The 18134-nt window shown below is 35.4% G+C and overlaps 1 protein-coding gene across 1 annotated transcript; it reads right to left on the reverse strand.

The window, feature by feature from the left end:
• Positions 1 to 4524: 4524 nt before the first annotated feature.
• Positions 4525 to 7706, reverse strand: LOC105213302 (translation initiation factor IF-2, mitochondrial). The gene is made up of 9 exons (XM_011186017.3): positions 7628 to 7706; positions 7325 to 7502; positions 7138 to 7264; positions 6550 to 7077; positions 6438 to 6487; positions 6155 to 6369; positions 5892 to 6096; positions 5179 to 5836; positions 4525 to 4932 (listed from the first exon to the last, which is right to left on the reverse strand). Exons 1-9 carry the CDS (start codon positions 7648 to 7650, stop codon positions 4760 to 4762), a joined length of 2157 nt encoding a protein of 718 aa, XP_011184319.1. The 5' UTR covers positions 7651 to 7706; the 3' UTR covers positions 4525 to 4759.
• Positions 7707 to 18134: the final 10428 nt, after the last annotated feature.

An 18134-nucleotide genomic window follows, 5' to 3' on the forward strand; every position in this document is an offset into this window, starting at 1 on the left:
CGAAGAACTCGGACAGCCACTTTTCACAAGCCTATTTAAAGTTCAACTTTACACCACCAAGGACGTTCGCCATGGACAGGAACAGGTGGTAATCACTTGGCGTTATGTCTGGGCTATATGGTGTATGCGATAAAACCTCCCATCCGAGCTCCCGTAGCTTCTGACGAGTCATCAACGAAGTGTGTGGTCTGGCGTTGTCCCGGTGGAACACTACACCCTTGCTGTTGGTCAACGCTGACGCTTCTGGTCGATTGCCTGCTTCAAGCGGTCTAGTTGTTCGCAGTAGATGGTAAAATTAAGCGTCTGGCCATATGGGAGCAGCTCATAGTGGATGATCAATCCCACCAAACACACAGCACGACCGTTTTCGCTTGATATTGTCTTATGTGATCCATTTTTCTTCGCCAGTCACCATCCGGTTCAAAAATGGGTCGAGTTCGTTCCGTTTCAGCAGCATATCGCAGGCGTTGATTCGGTCCAGAAGGTTTTTTTTTTGCATCAAATCATGCGGCACCCAAACATCAATCTTTTTTTGTGTATCCAGCCTGCTGCAGATGGTTTAAAATGGTTTGGTGACTAACTCCCATCTCCTGGGCGATGTCACGAGATGCCACATGCCATGATTTGATCGGAATTCGTCGTCATAGGTCTTCCGCCGGCTGGCTCATCCATGGTGTCGTTTTCACCCGTTCTGAATCGTCGAAACCATTCCACCGCAGTTCGAAGTAATAAAGTACCATCCCCCAAAACACCATTAATCTTGAACGAAGGAAAACTTTAAAATAGCGCGAATTTCGGAGTTACTGAACTCCATATTTACACTTCTATAACAGTTGAACGCAATATCCAAACTAATCATTCATAGCGTCGTTTTGTAGGTTATTTCAAGACCTTTCAAAGATGGATAGTATTGCCAGATACAAGCTCTTTAGCGCTTTATACATAGCCGCGAAATTCAAAGGACAAAAAGGCGAATGGGAGATATTTGACATATTAGTTTGGAATAAAATTTATTATATTTCGTGAATAGACACTAGTGAAAGGTAGAAATCCATTTTATGGTGTAAAATCGAGAGACGAACGAAAGTTAAATTGGGTATACGAAAGCTTGGGGGAAGGTATTGACATATTATTAATACTATTAATACTTTAAATACTTACTAATCGATTATAACGTTTATATGTATTACCGAGAGATCCATTGATCGATCACTTGATCACATTATGCCAAGATTATATTTGATAGACAAGGGATATTTGATATAAGGAAGTTTGATATTTTAATACCAGGTTGAGTTTAAAAAACTTTCTCAACTAATCTCCATTAAGCTATTAAGACAAAGTGAGAACAAATTGTGATCTATTTCTGAGCTACCGATATCCTTAGATTGGAAGTCTCCCTGTTGATCGAGTTGATTAGTTAACCATATTTTTTTATATACCATATTTAAACAATACATTTAATGAGAAAAATTATTCCGATCAACAAAAGAAAATCAAACCGGAAATGAATGCAAAACTGACCTAATAAGAAGCGAATAGTAAAATCTCTCACGATTTCATTTATTTCATCATTAGCATTGATTAGTCTGACTTGAGAGAAAATTTTTTTTCGTATCACAAAAATGAATTTCCAAGTAATCAAGAGCAAAAGATCCTGCATGCTTCGTCTACTGCATGGTATGCACAATTTTTTATATACATACATATATGCTGTATAGTAGATAAGAAATGCACTTTTACTAAATGTTCGCTGCCTGTTTCTAGTTTTCGCAATGTCACTAGGGCACTTCCAATGGGTTTTCACGAGGCTCTGCAAATTGCATCTCTGTATGTATGTATGCATGAGTATGCAGCAAATGCGATAAGCCTTCTGCATGCATACACATATTATGTAAGTGTTATTATTGCAATAATGCTAATGATATCGGGTTCCATGGCGCAATGAGCTCTTCCCACTTGATCTCTCTCTGTCTCCCGAATAATGCTGTCATTTGTGAATGGCATATATTTGATGAAAGATTCATTCAGTATTTTAATAATTTCCGCAAATATTTGGTTACAAGCGAAAACGTGCAGACGCTGCAGATATACAAATATATATTATATATATGTATGTATATCTTATCCCGTTATTCATAAAATATGTACGCATAAACACCGTCAAATTTTCGAACTTTGAATTTCATAAACAAAACTCGAGTATATAACGGAATTTAGTATTTCCGGCGGCGGTGATATGTTATCACATAAAGTTCTAAAAATAATTTTCTATAAAAAAATACTTCACTAAGTTCAATGTGTAAAACATAAAAATAAATAAATGGAATGACTTTTATGAATGTTTCAATTATTATTTTTGCCTTTAATACAAAGTATTATGCTTTAGAAATATTTATTATATCTTTAGAGTTTTTTTTTAATTTTTTTTCATATAAATTTTAGACTCAATAAAACAATAATAATGTGAAAAGCGCAATTGTTATCGCCCATAATTTAATAGTGTCGCGAATTCCACAGCTGCGAATTCCATAACTATTTAACCTCCGCCTAGAGGCACACTTTTTGTAGCTTTTGTAGCGGAAGTCCCTTATCGCATAGAAACCATAGAAACTATATTTCAGCAAATGCGCAAAAAATCATAGCGCATTAATATGAATAGTATGCTCGTAATATAAAGCGACCGTGGCTCCACCGGGACTACTCAACTTTTAACCGCATATAGTACATCATTGGTTACGCACGTTTCCGCCAGTCTAAATTTTATCAAAGCTTCGCTTTTACTTTTTTTCCCACAATGTAGTATTTCGAACGCACTATGAAGAGAAGTGAGCATGTGTTCTAAAATTACTTTCACTCGCTGGAATTATGTTTGACCTGGGAACAAAATTTATTCAAAAGCTCAGCGATATTTCTCGAAGGATCACACATTCTTCTACATATCTAAAGATATCCCTTCTTCCAGATAATATCATCTCATTTGTATTAAAAATTTCACAGACAAATTCGACTAAATACTTAGGTGCATAATTCTTTCAATACTACTCGATGTTCGAAAATATTAATAAATCTTTAGAAGACGAGTTCATTTTAAATAAGAATCATCGAATAACCCTAGAAAAAAAACCTTGACCTCAGAGAAATTGGATAGGAGGGTTGACAAAGTATCTTGAGGAATGACCGCCACAAATCGATACTACCAGACACAAATTTTTGTTATGTCGGTTTTAAATAGATCAATATTTAATGAGGTTAGAATTTGAACAAAAATCTTGGAAATTACTGGAACACAACAATTTCTCGTTTGAACTTTGACCTTTGTGATTTTGTTGTTGTAGCTTCAGATAGCAGGGGCAAATAATTTCAATAAATACAGCGAAGTTTTCTACAATATAATCAAATCATAACATATAGTTTTCAGGGTTATGGTCGTTCATGGCCATTCATGGTCGTAAGAACGATATTTTTAAAACAATTTGTGTTATTTCACTTTGTAAAAGAGCTGTAAGTACCATTGAAATGATTCTTAGTTCTTATATTAGATCAAAAATCTATTCCGACTGATTGAGCACTCATCTTTTGTTAAGTCAGCTTAAAAGGTTTTTCCTTCAGGGCTTTGTATTCAAGTTCAGTTGAACTTCCTTAACTCGAACTTCTATAACTCGGACTCTTGAATTGGCAATAGAAGTCAAATTTCCTACAAATTAACTTCCATAACTCGAAGTCTCTCTAACTCGAAATTTTTTGTTGTGGATTATGGTGATTCGAGTTAGGGAAGTTCAACTATACATTGAAAAGCTATTAGAAAGAATCAATCTTGAACAGTATTATAGATTAGAAAAGCAATGGTCATGTTGCCATTTGAATTTCGGGATAACCTTATACACTAATCGATTATTATAATATTAAATAGAATTGGACCTTGTCTACCCTGCTACGTAAAAATATAACTTTCTACAAAATTTGTATAGAATTCTCTTTTCTACATAAATCAGTAAACTTCCGAGAACTACCACATATAATTCCCAGCTTATCTCGGTTCCACATTCCTATTGGATATATGCGTGCCGCATGACAACCACTTTTCGCACTTTTTATACATTTCAAGCCAAACACGCATTTCATAAGTCCCTGCGCCGCAAAAGTGACATGATTACTAATGGACTCACACTAATACAAACTTATAAAAAAAATATATAAAAATGTGTATTTGATACAATGGCGCCTTATCAATAGCCAGTTCCGTTCTGCTCAAAATGCTCCCATTTCATGTGTACCATTCTTATCCTATGTTCATTAATAGCTAACTACAACAACAAACGGGCAAGTAATAGTGTTGAGGTCTTACATACAGACACTGTGTGACATTGAGGCATTGTTTAGTGCGCGCGCTTTTGCCGCATCTAGTTTACAGTTTTTATGAATGAATTTTAGAATACAAAACAGGAAATGTGAATTTTTATATATTCCTATGTGGCTTTGGCGCCGATAACAACTTCAACTTTTAATTTGTACAATTTGGAACTCGTTTTCCATTTGAAAAATAATTTATTTCAGTTTTTATGTTTTTAACATCATAACTTTCATGTAATTACTGGTATCCTTAACAAATTATTAAATTAGGAAAGCTTATAACAATTCATTCTAAAAAAAAAATAGTGTTAACATGGCAGAGTTGGTTGGCATGGTGAGAAATGCGATTCAATCCACTCATACTTTTTCAAAATTTGTCTGCTAACTTCTGGTTTTTGCTACTTCTTTAGAATCCTGGATCCCAATCTGTTTGCTGCTCTTCCATGCGTGTTGTGTAGCATACAATGGTATCACCTGCTTGCGGCACAACTTTTGTATCCTTGAAACGTAAGCCACACTCCACATCCTTTTTAATGGAATCCACTTCATTTTTCAAATGACGCATAGACTCTAAGTGACCTACAAAAAATATTTTTAATAATAATAAAAAATTAATAATAAAAAAATAATAAAAAAAATAATAAAAATAAATAATAAATAAATAAAAATAATAAATTAAATATATTGATTAATTAAAAAATATTTTTAATAAAAATCAAAAAAAAATATTAAAAAAAAAATTATTTTTAATAAAAAAAAATATTTTCAATATTTTACCCAATTATTATTAATAAATTTGTTTGATCCAAAAATTTTCCCGCTTACCCTCATATAAAACCTCATCATCACGTACTAAACGGAATTTGTGTGCCTTCTTCAGCATACCCTTAACACAACGACAACCCGCAACAGGCACTTCTTTGCGTCCCTCGTTGATGAAGAATTGCTGCAACACATTCGCCTCGCCCACCACCTCTTCCACTTCCATTGCTGGAAGTTTAGCGCTAATTTCTTTTTTCAGATCATCTATGAGACGATAGATGACATCGTAACAACGTATTGTCACGTCTTTGGGCGCATTCGGTGGTGCAGGCACTGAAAATCCATAGACGATAGCATTGAATGCTTTCGCCAATTCAATATCACCCTCCGTGACATTTCCTACACCGTAGTGCACAACATCGAGCCGACAACGTTCATTGCTGGTGTAGGTGTCGAAGACATCAAGTAGCGCTTCCAACGAGCCATGCACATCACCTTTGATGATAATACTAACGCGGGGTACATCATCATGCTCGATATTTTCTTTTTCGCGTGGGCCATAACGCATACGGAATTTGCCTGCCAAACGACGGGCATCACGTTCAGCACGGTATTTGGCCAGATGTTCTTCCTCTTTTTTGCGAATTTCATCAACAGACTCTTCGGCTTTGTGATGTTTGGCTTCGTGTTCGCGCCAACGCAACACGGAATGCGCTTTTTTCTATAAAAGTTAAAAGATTAGAAAAATATTTGTATTATGAAATATCTGAACGCACCTCGGTTTCCACTTCAAGTATAATATCACCAGCTAGCGGCAGTTCGCGCCAACCTAAAATTTCGACTGGTGTACCGGGTGGTGCTTGCGTCATAGGCTTGCCGTTATGATCGAAGAGACCACGCACTTTGGCATGCGCCAGGCCGCTCACAAGTACTGCACCTTTCCGCAGAGTGCCGCGTGTAACAATCGCGGTAGAGAGTTTGCTTAAAAGAAAGTTGTCACAACACAACGAACATGCAATGAGTTGTAAATGTAACTTACCCTCTATGTGGATCGGTCTTAGATTCCACGACAACGCCTTCAATTAAACCAGTAGGATCTGCTTTAAGACCCATAATGGTCGCTTGCGTGCTCACAGCCTCCGTTAAGAGTTCTAAGTTAGTGCCTTTTAAAGCTGAAATTGGTATGGCTTGTATGTCACCACCTTGCTCCTCCAGCACCAAACCCATTTGCATTAAATCACGTTTGGTTTTTTCCTAAAACCAAAAAATATTTTTAGTATTTTTAACAACAATAAAAACTACCAAAATTAATTAAAACTCACGATGTCTGCTTCGGGTTTATCGATTTTGTTAATGGCCACAATAATAGGTACTGTTAATGAAAATAAAAAAATATTACTAGTTCTAAACAACAAAAACAATAAAAAGACTTACCATTCTCATTCAAGGCCAACTGAATAACTTCACGCGTTTGCGCCATAACACCATCCTCAGCAGCCACCACGAGCACAATTAAGTCGGTGACATGTGCGCCACGCGCACGCATTGCACTGAATGCAGCATGACCAGGTGTGTCGAGGAACGTCACTTGCTCACCATTACTTAATTTTACTGTGAAAGCACCAATGTGTTGCGTTATGCCACCGGCTTCACCAGCCGCCACAGCAGCACCACGTAATGAATCCAGGAGTGTTGTCTTGCCATGATCGACATGCCCCATAACAGTTACTACTGGCGGACGTGGTTTTAAAAGTTCCGGTGTAGCTGTTGGACGCGGCGACACGTCGTGATGTTTACCCAATTCGGTTGAGTCCTCCAACTCTACTTCTGGTGCAGAAACGATACGTGTCTTCACACCACATTTATTAACGATTTCTTGTATGATTTTGAGATCGTCCAGACGTGCTTGTGGTTCTATGTTGTCTGCACCCTTCACATATAACATCACCTCTTGGATGTCCTCTGCAATCAACAAGCGATTTTAATGGAATATAAATAAAATATGTATTTATCTGTAATTACCTAACGGACGTTGCAGACAATCTGCTAGTTCTTGCACAGAGATATGACGCCAAATATCCACTACACCTTCTAATTTTGCGCCACTTTTCTTCTTTTTCGGCGAATACTCTATTATGCGATCGGATTTCTATTGACAGAGACACATAAATTAGTAATTAAACAATTACCAAAGAAAAATTTGACCAACCTTCTCATCTCCGGTTTTTCGTCGTTTGCACAGCACATCACAGGTGTAAATAGTTCTTCGTGTCACATTATGTATGCCTGCTTTTGTTAGAGTTTTGGCTGTTAAACTAATTAGAAATTGTCGCCCAACAGCCAATCTGATATGCCTCGTGCTGCAGTAGTGGCTGCGCGCTACTGTGCTGTAATGGTAGAATGTTGAAACATTTGAATGAAAGCACGATACACATGAAACGAATTGTGTTTGATGAAATAAATTTATTACTGTTTTAATATATAATAATTTGCATGAAATACAATTTCTTACCACACAAATGAACGAAAAAACATTTTACGTAAAGGCCGAGAACTGTCACATTCCCGGTTTGATTTTTTTCCTTTTTTCGTTTGTTTATCAAATAAATCAGCTGTTTGCTATGTTGCCACGTTGTTTGAAATTATTATATTTTACATTTTCTATTATGTTCTGTGGATAATATTTAAGACTAAATAAAATTATTTGTTAAAAAAATATTTACAAAAAATGGGTCTTAGATGTTTCAATTTTTTTTTAATTCAAATACGCAACCAATTTTTTTTAGTTGAGACGAAATTTTTTGTTATTTTCTTTGCGAAGAAATTTCGTATTTCCAATAACAAGTATGCTGATAATTCATCTGCTTCCACAAATCTTATTGGGAACAAAATAATCCGGAACAGGTATAAAACCTTCATGTATTATCAAATAGAGATAGATTGGCAAATAGTAATAGAATAACAATAGAATAAAATAGAGAGGTACCTAGAGACTTTTTGGTATTGTAGAAGTCAGCTTAATAGTTTTGTTGTTTCTTTCCAAGAGAATACAGTTCAAATAAGGCAAATAACAGTTTCATATTCCAAGACGTCTTATGACATTTCATACTTGTCTTTCATTAATTCAGGTTTCATATAGAAAGAAAGAATCGTCTTATCTTTTAGTTGAATCTTTTACGTGAAGCCTAAATACTAGAAAAAATCTAATTTAAATAAATAAAAGAGAAAATCTGCTTGTTATACCAAATATCTCGACTAATGTGCTTCAGGCGGCATCTACAGCTACCATATCATATTTTATCAAAAATGTCTATTGCGCCCTCTGCGTGTGAATTACAGCTATTAAACGCACGTAGGTATCAACGAACTAAAATTTAGAAAATGAGGTGCATGTCCTAGCTAGGTGTGTGTGTGTGTGTGTTCTCTATTTCAGTATAGTTCTAAACCAAATGAACAGAAAATGGCAAGAGAAATCCCCGCGACGTTGTAATATATATTTTTAGAAAGAAAAGTGAGTAAAGATTTTTTGTTGTTGTTTTTTATTATAAATTATTAACTAAAGTATATCGGCTCAGTGTAAAAATGTCATTAGTGTGCTTTAAAGCCTGGGGTAGGTATTTGCGAATTGCAGATGCAGCTTTTACAAGTTTGGAAAAAGTGTGAAGTGCATTTATTAATTTGTTTATGTGAAATATGCTAATAATATCTGTAAAAAGTGTTAAATTTGTAATTTGTGCAGTAAGTACAATTGGCTTGTGAATGTAGAATTTCAAAAGCACGTAAAGTTGACAACTTCGCCAGAGGCTGTGAGTTTTCAACCAGTAAGATCAAGCTTAGCTGATATATAAGTGACAGTGTATGTATGTATGTATGTATTTATGCACTTGGTTATATTTATATATACATACATATATTCACAACTCAAAACGCTCTGACTTCTATGAGCTGCTTGTAATGAAAAAATGATCTACTCTTCTTCAATCAGTATAGCCTGGTTGTTGTTTTTGTTCTTTACTACCGCTTAATGCCAATTTAAAGCCAGTTATATGCTTAAATGATTGTTCCTTGCTGATAAACAGCAGTCAAACGGCGACTAACGCACGCATCAGCCAGCTAGTCAACTTATCATTCGTGCGCCTGTCGACTTGTCAGGATGCATGCTGCCAGCTTGCCAACAAGTTCGACAAGCGTCAGCGTATCTGTTTGAATTATGATGGAGCGCGCAAATATTCCAGTCGCAAATATTTACCGGGAAAACTAACTGCACACACAAACATTCATATGTATGTACAACAACGCTGGTTGAAGCACGCACTTGCATCTACTACCATACAAATTTATGTTAGCTATATTTCCATGTACATAAATATGTATATATGTATATATGTATATCAACAGTTTCAGTTCTAGACAATCTACCCAGGATTGCACTGAATATGAAGTCCGAAACCTTGTAACTGAAGTTGCATTGGCACGAGTTCGGAACTTTAGCTATGTCTATAATATATCTGTATGCTTGTATCTATGATTGCATGTTGCCTTATAACGGAAATCGGTTGCAAATCATGCAAGAGCTGAGCAGCGTGTATGTACATATATTTATGAGCTAGCTTGGCAAAATTGTCAGTTGCACGCTCCATAATATGTTCCTCTACTGCTGTACAAGGGTATGCACTATACCTAAAGTGGGCGCTGATTGACTTTTATGTCAACGGAAGCTGAAGACACACAACGACATGCCTAGTATACATACATATATATGTATGTATGTACATGCAGAGATTTATTTAACTTACATGTGTAAGTATGCTAGTCCTAAGGAATTTATACCACACAGTAAATCGGAGCATCCGTAGTGTGTCAAAATAAATTTTTCTGGTTGGAAGACATAATTCCACAATCAACAGATCTTGTCATTTCATATAGATCAAGCCAGAAAATGCTTGGAGGAAGGCGAAGAGGAATCATCCAAGCCAAACCATGGTTGAAAGACTTCATTTTAGCGAACCCAGCAAAGTGGCTGGAATCGACATTAGCCGACTTAAGAACTTTGTAATAGAGTTCAGAGTTGTCGAATCATGAGGATCTTGGCGATTCGTTACGGGTATTTAGGTGACACAAAGGACAGACGAAGCTGTCCAAGTGAGACTATCTGCAGTTCCGGCAGTATCTATCCCCTTGATATAACCAACCTAACCTAACTTCGATTAACCCTCAATATTTCATATATCCTAATTTTAAAACCACTCACTTAACCAGTCGTTTATATTGGAGTCGTCCCTGTCTTTACTGATGAGTGGTATATTTATAAATATAACAAAGCTCTCAATCTCATCTGCTTCCCACGTTCAATATTCCGGTAATATGTTGCGCTTGGAATGTTGGAGTAATTTTAGACAGGGTCATAATTTAGACCTAACTTTTAAAAGATCAAAAGGTGTTGTGCATCCCAGTTACGAAGAAATTATAATTATTAAGTAATAACAATTTTTTTAATCGATTTTCGAGCTTATTTGCATTACATTCAATTTGTAAAACATTGGGAGAAGAACTTCCCAACTTCGATCCCTTAATTTTAGGTTAGATCTGATCCAATAAGTTTTTTGAAGTATTAATATGAATTGTTGATAATGTATTTGAAGTTCGTTTAAGTCATTTAAAATTCGTAAAACAAATTTTTATTTCAATGACGTAAACAAAATATATATATATTTCTAAGAACACCCTGTATTATGTAAGTCAAACAGTCTCCATAACATCTGTAGCGCGTAATTTATAGCTGCGTTGCGAATTCCTGTTACTCACCAACACTTTTAAGATGGCGCATGACTTTCAACGCCCACATGAAGACTCCTCACCAACTCACCGGTTATATTTACGGCACCAATAGTATTTCACCCGGATGCCCGCCTGCTTGCTTACTTGCAGCCAAAGCTACTTGAGAAGCCTTTACAGTTATTTGCATTTCATGCATCCTTCCCGAAACACGTACAAGCTACGGCGCTCGCACCACTTTCGACTCCGCTTAGCGGAGAAGAGCGGCACATCGGCGTTGGCAAGTCAAACAGCACACAAATTCGCGGAAGTGCACCGAAACTTTACAATTTATCTAGGAAAATGTAATTAGGATACATTGGCTGCTTGAAAGCGGCGCTCCACCAGCGCATTGCTGCAACACCCGTTCGGTCAACTAACGGGTTGTGAGTGGTAGGTGTTAGTTTGGAGGTTCGTTGTATGGAACGGCGGTCGGTGCGGTGGCGTGGCAATTGCGATTTAATTTAATTCAATTTTCAATCTCAACAAATGCGGCGCCGGCAACATTAATTTCAAATGCGGCAGCGCTCTACCAGCACGGCATAGGGTTACACACCGAGTGAATCATACGCACACACGGTTGGGTGGACGAACGATAAGGCAGATGTGCAAATGCAGTGAGCCATAAATATGTTTGTATGTATGTAACTAAATATGTAAATTTGTCTCTAAAGCGACTTTAGTTGCAAAGGCGGCATGATTTTGTGTCTGCGGTTGCGGCTTTTGCCTTTACCCATATGCGTTTGTCTGCATGTATGTATGTATGTATGTGTGTGCGCCCGAAAATGCACTTACAATGGCGAAAGCCGAAATTAAAGAGACATTTGTGTGCCATACACAACTACTCGCAAGTATGTGCGTGTGTGAAATAATGAATGAACGAGATGCGGGTAATGTCTGACGGCTTCCTGCCCGACGCTGTCTACAGCCATCGTGCGTGTGTATACAGCAAGCAATAAAAGCAGCTTCAGCAGTCAGCAGTCAGCATGCAAGCGAAGCAGCAGAGCGAGTGAGAGCAGATGCGAGCATGAAATCAGTTAGACACACGCACTCACACACAGTCACAGCCAAACACTCACAGTCGTGCAGTGAAGCAGTGAAGTTGAAGTGTAGTTAGCTTGGAAGCGGCACATGAGGAGCAGAGATAGCAAGCAGCCGGCGGCTGGCTGGCAGTGGAAAGTAAGCGACGGTGCGGCGTGACGACAGCACAACGAGGCGGAGCAAAGTAAACAAACATGGCCGAAAATGTTTGTAGCTCATAATCAACAGAGACAGAGATGCCGTGCGCATACACACACAAGCGCACCAGTATGCGCGCACTACGGAGTGCGAGTCGTTGATTTGTGTCTGTGTGTGTGTATGGATTTGTGCGATAGTTTGCTAGCATCCGTCTACATACGTCGCATTTGAGGCCGCCTGAGTCACATTTCATTTGCGTTTTGCCACCGTGATTTTCATTGGCATTGCATTTGTACGCACTTTGTCTACACATCTGCCACTTCCCACTTTTTCGCTTTTTTTCGCGTTGCATTTGCCACCTGAAGGCAATGAATTTGTTTTTTCTTTTATTTTAATGAAGTAAATAACTTGCAATTGAGACACAATTAAAAAGTAACGTAAAAGTTTTGTATGTGTTTACGCGTAACCTTTAATAGCGAGGAGAACTATAAGGACAAAATCACAATTTTTTATTTTTTTCTCAATTGTAGTTTATTTTTATTTTGTGCTTTATTTTGTAGTTTAGGGGTATTCATCATTATCATGTCGCGAAATTCGATTGGGGTGCGCTTAAAGCTGCTGCCTTCAATTTCAATTGATTTTGCTTTTCTTCTGAACAATAAACATGGGCTTTTGTTATAATATTTAATTGTGGCTAAATTATTTCTTTTATTTCTTATTGTTAAGGTGCATATGCTTAATTTTAATTTTATTTTTCGCAATGTTAATTTCTCCAACTTGTTCTTAAAATTAATTGGAATAGAATCATCAGTTAGAGCTACTGAATGAATAATTTGATAAATTCAAAATATTTTTAAAATTTTATATTCACACCAATATACACGAATAAACGTCAGCAAATCAAATATATCAAATACATGGTACCGTGAATGAAGTATTTTTAATGCATACTACTTTAATAGAGTGAAACTTCTTTTCAGACATAATTTCTTTTTTAGTCGTTTGTTTAACTATAAAAATACAGTTTAATTTTTGTTGAAGTGAAAACTTCTTATTTGTTTTAGTGGGATTTAGTGGTAATGAGATTCAATTATTAAAATTGGAAGATTCTTTAAGCAAAAAGATATAACATTGAGAAATCTCGTTAATGAACGAAGGAAATATGAAAATATTATAATTTGTATATTTGACAGATTTTTAACAAAAAAACTCACTTTTTTGGTCAAATTTTCGCATATATTGGCTCAAAAAACAAAGTTTAATAAAAATAAAAAAATCCTTCGTCCATTAACTAGATTATGTTATTTCAAAGACGTGTGCAAATTTGAACAAAATTGCTTCATAACTTTTCAAAATATCGTGTTCACCGACTTAAAAGATTGAGTTTTGAGATAAATGCCTTTTAAGTTTCATATTATAACATACCCGGGCTGATGGGCGGTACTTCCAAAGGGTCTATCTCTTAGAATTTTACTCGGACCGATTTTATATTTTTGGATAATATTTTAAACTTACTGTACTATTTAATCAGAAATTTTTTTTGCAAATTTTGAAACCCACTGAACCCCTCAATATGAATTAAAGAATATGTTGATTTTTACTTATTATGTGTAAAAGTGTTCATACTTGAAATATAACTTTGATATAACATTTATAACAAAATTAGTAAAAAATAAAGACTGACTTTCTAGAATTATGTTCTTTTGAAAGATCTTTCATTACAATTTAGAAAAAAAGAATGGATTTATAAAGCTGTAAATAACTTAAGACGCGGTACTGAGAGTGATTTCTTATCCTACCTTTTTTAAACTTTTATACACAAAACTAAATTCACTGCATAGAAAACTGGAGACAAATAATTTTTGACATTAATCTGATATGTGTTTCTAAAAAAGGATTTTTTCTCTCATAAATTATGCTAAATCAGTATATATGTATGTAGCATAGTACAATACTATTTGAAATCCAGAGAGGGCCACATTTTCTTCTTAATTCAATGGCGTATACATTTTTCTTTTAAAGATCTAACTTTGACTCTTCTATGATATTATAGTATCGCTATATTAACTTGAGCCAAAAATTTTTTACACCGTTGAATTTTAAAGACGAATTGTTTAGTAACTATGTATATGCTGTAATTCATAATAATTATTAAAAAAACTTTTTTCGAACTTCGAAACCAATAATTTAAATTTTGCAGCCGAGGGTTGTACAGCGTTATAGGTCCATTATTTAATTATTAAAACAAAAATATAAAATAGTTTGAAAATTATTATGTAAAGGCCAAATTTGAGAACCTCATTTCATATTTTGTTTTGCAATCCAAACTAAGTCTACGCAACTAAAAATATCTGAAGTTAAATTTTAAGAAGTAAGGAAGGGCTAAGTTCGGGTGTAACCGAACATTTTATACTCTCGCAATTTATTGATGTAATTTTATAAAGATAACACAATTCGACCCATTGGGTATAAAGTTCAATAGAATAACGAAAATCATCATAAATAGTATATCGGAACTGAGGTAATTCCTAAACCGATTTCATTCGTTTTCACCACCAAGATACAATGTATCGAATAATATACGTTCACTTAATTTAATATTACTTATAATTAGGTATATGGGATCTGGGGGAAGTTATGACCCGATTTTTACCATTTCAGGTACAGAGAGAAACTGTTATAAGAAAATAATTCAGAGGGAATGAATTACATTAAAATATCTGAGGGATTTACCTAAGTATATTTTCGTGGAAAAATTACCCTTAGGCACTGAGTTCTTCATGTTCGATATCAGGGGCCTTGAAAAGTCATGGTTCGATTTTGACAATTTTTTCACAAGTGATGCAACAGATCATATGCAGTGTTTGTGTAAAGTTTTATTTCGCTATCTTCATTGGTTCCTAATGTATATATTATAAAGTGAAGGAATAAGATGAAATTCAAAAATTAGTTATATGGGAAGTTGTCGTGGTTGTGAACCAATTTCGTCCATTTTTCACACGCGTCATCGGGGTGTCAAGATAATATTATATACCGAATTTCATTAAAATCTGTCTAGTAGTTCCTGAGATATGATTTGACCCATAAGTGGGCGACGCCAAGCCCATTTTCCATTTTGTAAAAATATCTCAGTGAAGCTTCCTTCTGCCATTTCTTATGTAAAATTTGGTGTTTCTGACGTTTTTCGTTAGTGAGTTAACGCACTTTTAGTAATTTTCAACCAAACCTTTGTATGGGAGGTGGGCGTGGTTATTATCCAATTTCTTTAATTTTTGCACTGTATAAGGAAATGGGGAAAATAAACGACTGCAGAAAGTTTGGTTTATATAGCTTTATTTGTTTGCGAGTTATATACAAAAAACCTATTTGGGGGTGGGGTCACGCTCACTTTTCCAAAATAATTACATCCAAATGTGCATCTCCTTAATGGGATCCTATGTTCCAAATTTCATTTTCATAATTTTATTTATGGCTTAGTTATGACACTGTATAGGTTTTCGGTTTCCGCTATTTTGTGGGTGTGGCAGTAGACCGATTTTGCCCATTTTCGAAAGCAACCTCCTCAGGGTGCCAAGGAACATGTGTTCCAAGTTTCATTAAGATATCTTAATTTTTACTCAAGTTATCGCTTGCACGGACAGACGGACAGACATCCGAATTCAAATCCACTCGTCATCCTGATCATTTATGTATATATAACCCCATATCTAACTCTTATATTTCTTGGTGGCACAAACAACCGTTAGGTGAACAAAACTATTATACTCTGTGCAACAGGTTGCGAGAGTATAAAAATATACCTATACATATAATTTACACAATAAATTATCGAAAACATGGCAAAAATAAATTTATTGAAATTTGTACGGACTTACTGGTGAAATTTTTCACATATGTAAATCATATTCCGAGATGAGTATATCGTAGAATTAGAGATTAAATTTTGTTAGTATGTTTGCGTATATAAAAAGTAATATTGTATACAAATAAAAATTTAATTCTTAAACAAACTTCAATACAGTTAACTTCATTTAAACTCATTTATTACTTTAAACGCTGATGGGGAAATAAAAGACATGAAGAAGTCTACATACAAGTTTTCGTATATGTGTATACATATGGCAGTAAGAAAAGCAAGAAAATACGACGGCACTTCAGCATTATGTACCTTTCAGCGTGCTGCAGCATTTTTAATTGGTAGAAAGTTTTTCAATTATTAATTTACAAAGACACACAACAAGCGAGCATACAAGTACAAAAAACACACGGACGTTTTCCACTCCCCATAATGGGAAAGCGCTCGCTCATATGTATGCACGCATGTACAGTTATAACTACATACATGTACGAGTATGTGTGTTTGCAACGAGGAGTCGACATCTTTTTCAACTTGCGCTGAGGACGTAAATTGTCAGATTCGCAAATGACTGAGTTGCATTGGACCGGGGCGTTTGGCGCTTTCTCTTCTTCATAGACACAGCAATGAAATGTCGGAATTGATGGCTGAAGTGCGTTGTACTCATTAGGAAATTTTAGTCAGACCGGACAGCGCGCCTGTTGAAAGCAATTCACCTATGCATGCATGCAACTGGCACTTAAGTGCTTACGACACGCAAGCTTGATGATTGCCTCGCTGCCGTTATAGTCTATGCAAGTAGTTTGCTAGTTAGCCTTCAGCGCTAGTGTCTTGTGTAGTTAGTCAGGTAGTCAAAGCTTTGTGCGTCATCGCCTCGCAACGTTGGTCACCAAGTAGATTTTGTTGGATATACTAACGTCAAAACGGCAATAGTTTAATTTGCACTAATGTTCGGTCGTACAGGTTCTTTTAGTTTTTTAACGGGAAAAAACTTGAGACTATTAAAAAATTAGCGATTGCTTTCATATAATAATAGTAATTAGTATATTGTACAAGTAATGGTGCATTATATGGTATATAATAACCTATGGTCATAATTTGTTAATTGGTGACGACCAAAGTCGACGTTTTGATCCATGCGGAACTGAATTTAAGTTTTTATTTTTAAATAAATATTCATTTCATTTTGAACTTCGATATTAAGTATAAGTATATTACAGTTAAAAAAGAAAGACTCGAAACATCTGTTTAGAGTTAAAAACTAATTTTCTTTAAGTCGGTGGACACGAATTCGTAGCTATTTTGTTCAAATTTTGCACACATCTTTGAAATAACATTATCTAGTTAATGAACGAAGGATCCTTTTTTATTTGAATTACAAATATTTGAGCCATTATATGGAGATAACATTATTCAAAAAAGGATTTTTTTTCGTTAAAATTCTGTCAAAAGTTCAAATTCCAATATTTCATTTTTTCCTTCGTTCATTAACTAGATTTATCCATGTGTTTATTGGTTTTAGATGAACCAATAATGAATTATGATGTCCACTGCAAGAGCTTTTTTAGGACATGTCATGGGAGATGAGATACCAACGGCTAAGTTTTCGGAATTTGTAAATAAAAATTGTCACAAAATACTGCTAAAATATATACCTTTGATATGCTGAAATGTTTAAATAAAATATATTAATATATGTATGTATATTACTTAATATAAGACGAGAACGTAATGTTAATGCTGTCCCGAGTTATGGCAAATCTTGAGGGTGTAGTTACAAATTATTGACGTATGTTTCAACTATGCCTTGACTTCGGAGTGTTAAAGATATATCCTACATATATACATATATCATATATCATATATTATGAGCTGCTGGTCAAATTCTTTTTCGGCCCTGTACTGTCAACAATTAGACCGTTTGAAGAAAGCTATCGCTCAGAAAGGACGAATTTGGCCAATTGGAGGGGGATAACGTTCTATCAGAATAATGCCAGGCCGCTAAGACTCGCCATAAGCGCAGGGAGCTTGGTTGGAAGATTCTTATCAACCTTATAATCTGGATCTGGTACCATAAGAGAAGCTTGAGAAAATCGACTGTCTCAATTTTTTTTCTATTAGAATGGCATTTTTATGCAATAAAATACATATCTGACCTAAATCGGATAAT

The sequence above is a fragment of the Zeugodacus cucurbitae genome, chromosome 2, assembly GCF_028554725.1.
Source record: "Zeugodacus cucurbitae isolate PBARC_wt_2022May chromosome 2, idZeuCucr1.2, whole genome shotgun sequence".
NCBI classification, from domain to species: domain Eukaryota; kingdom Metazoa; phylum Arthropoda; class Insecta; order Diptera; family Tephritidae; genus Zeugodacus; species Zeugodacus cucurbitae.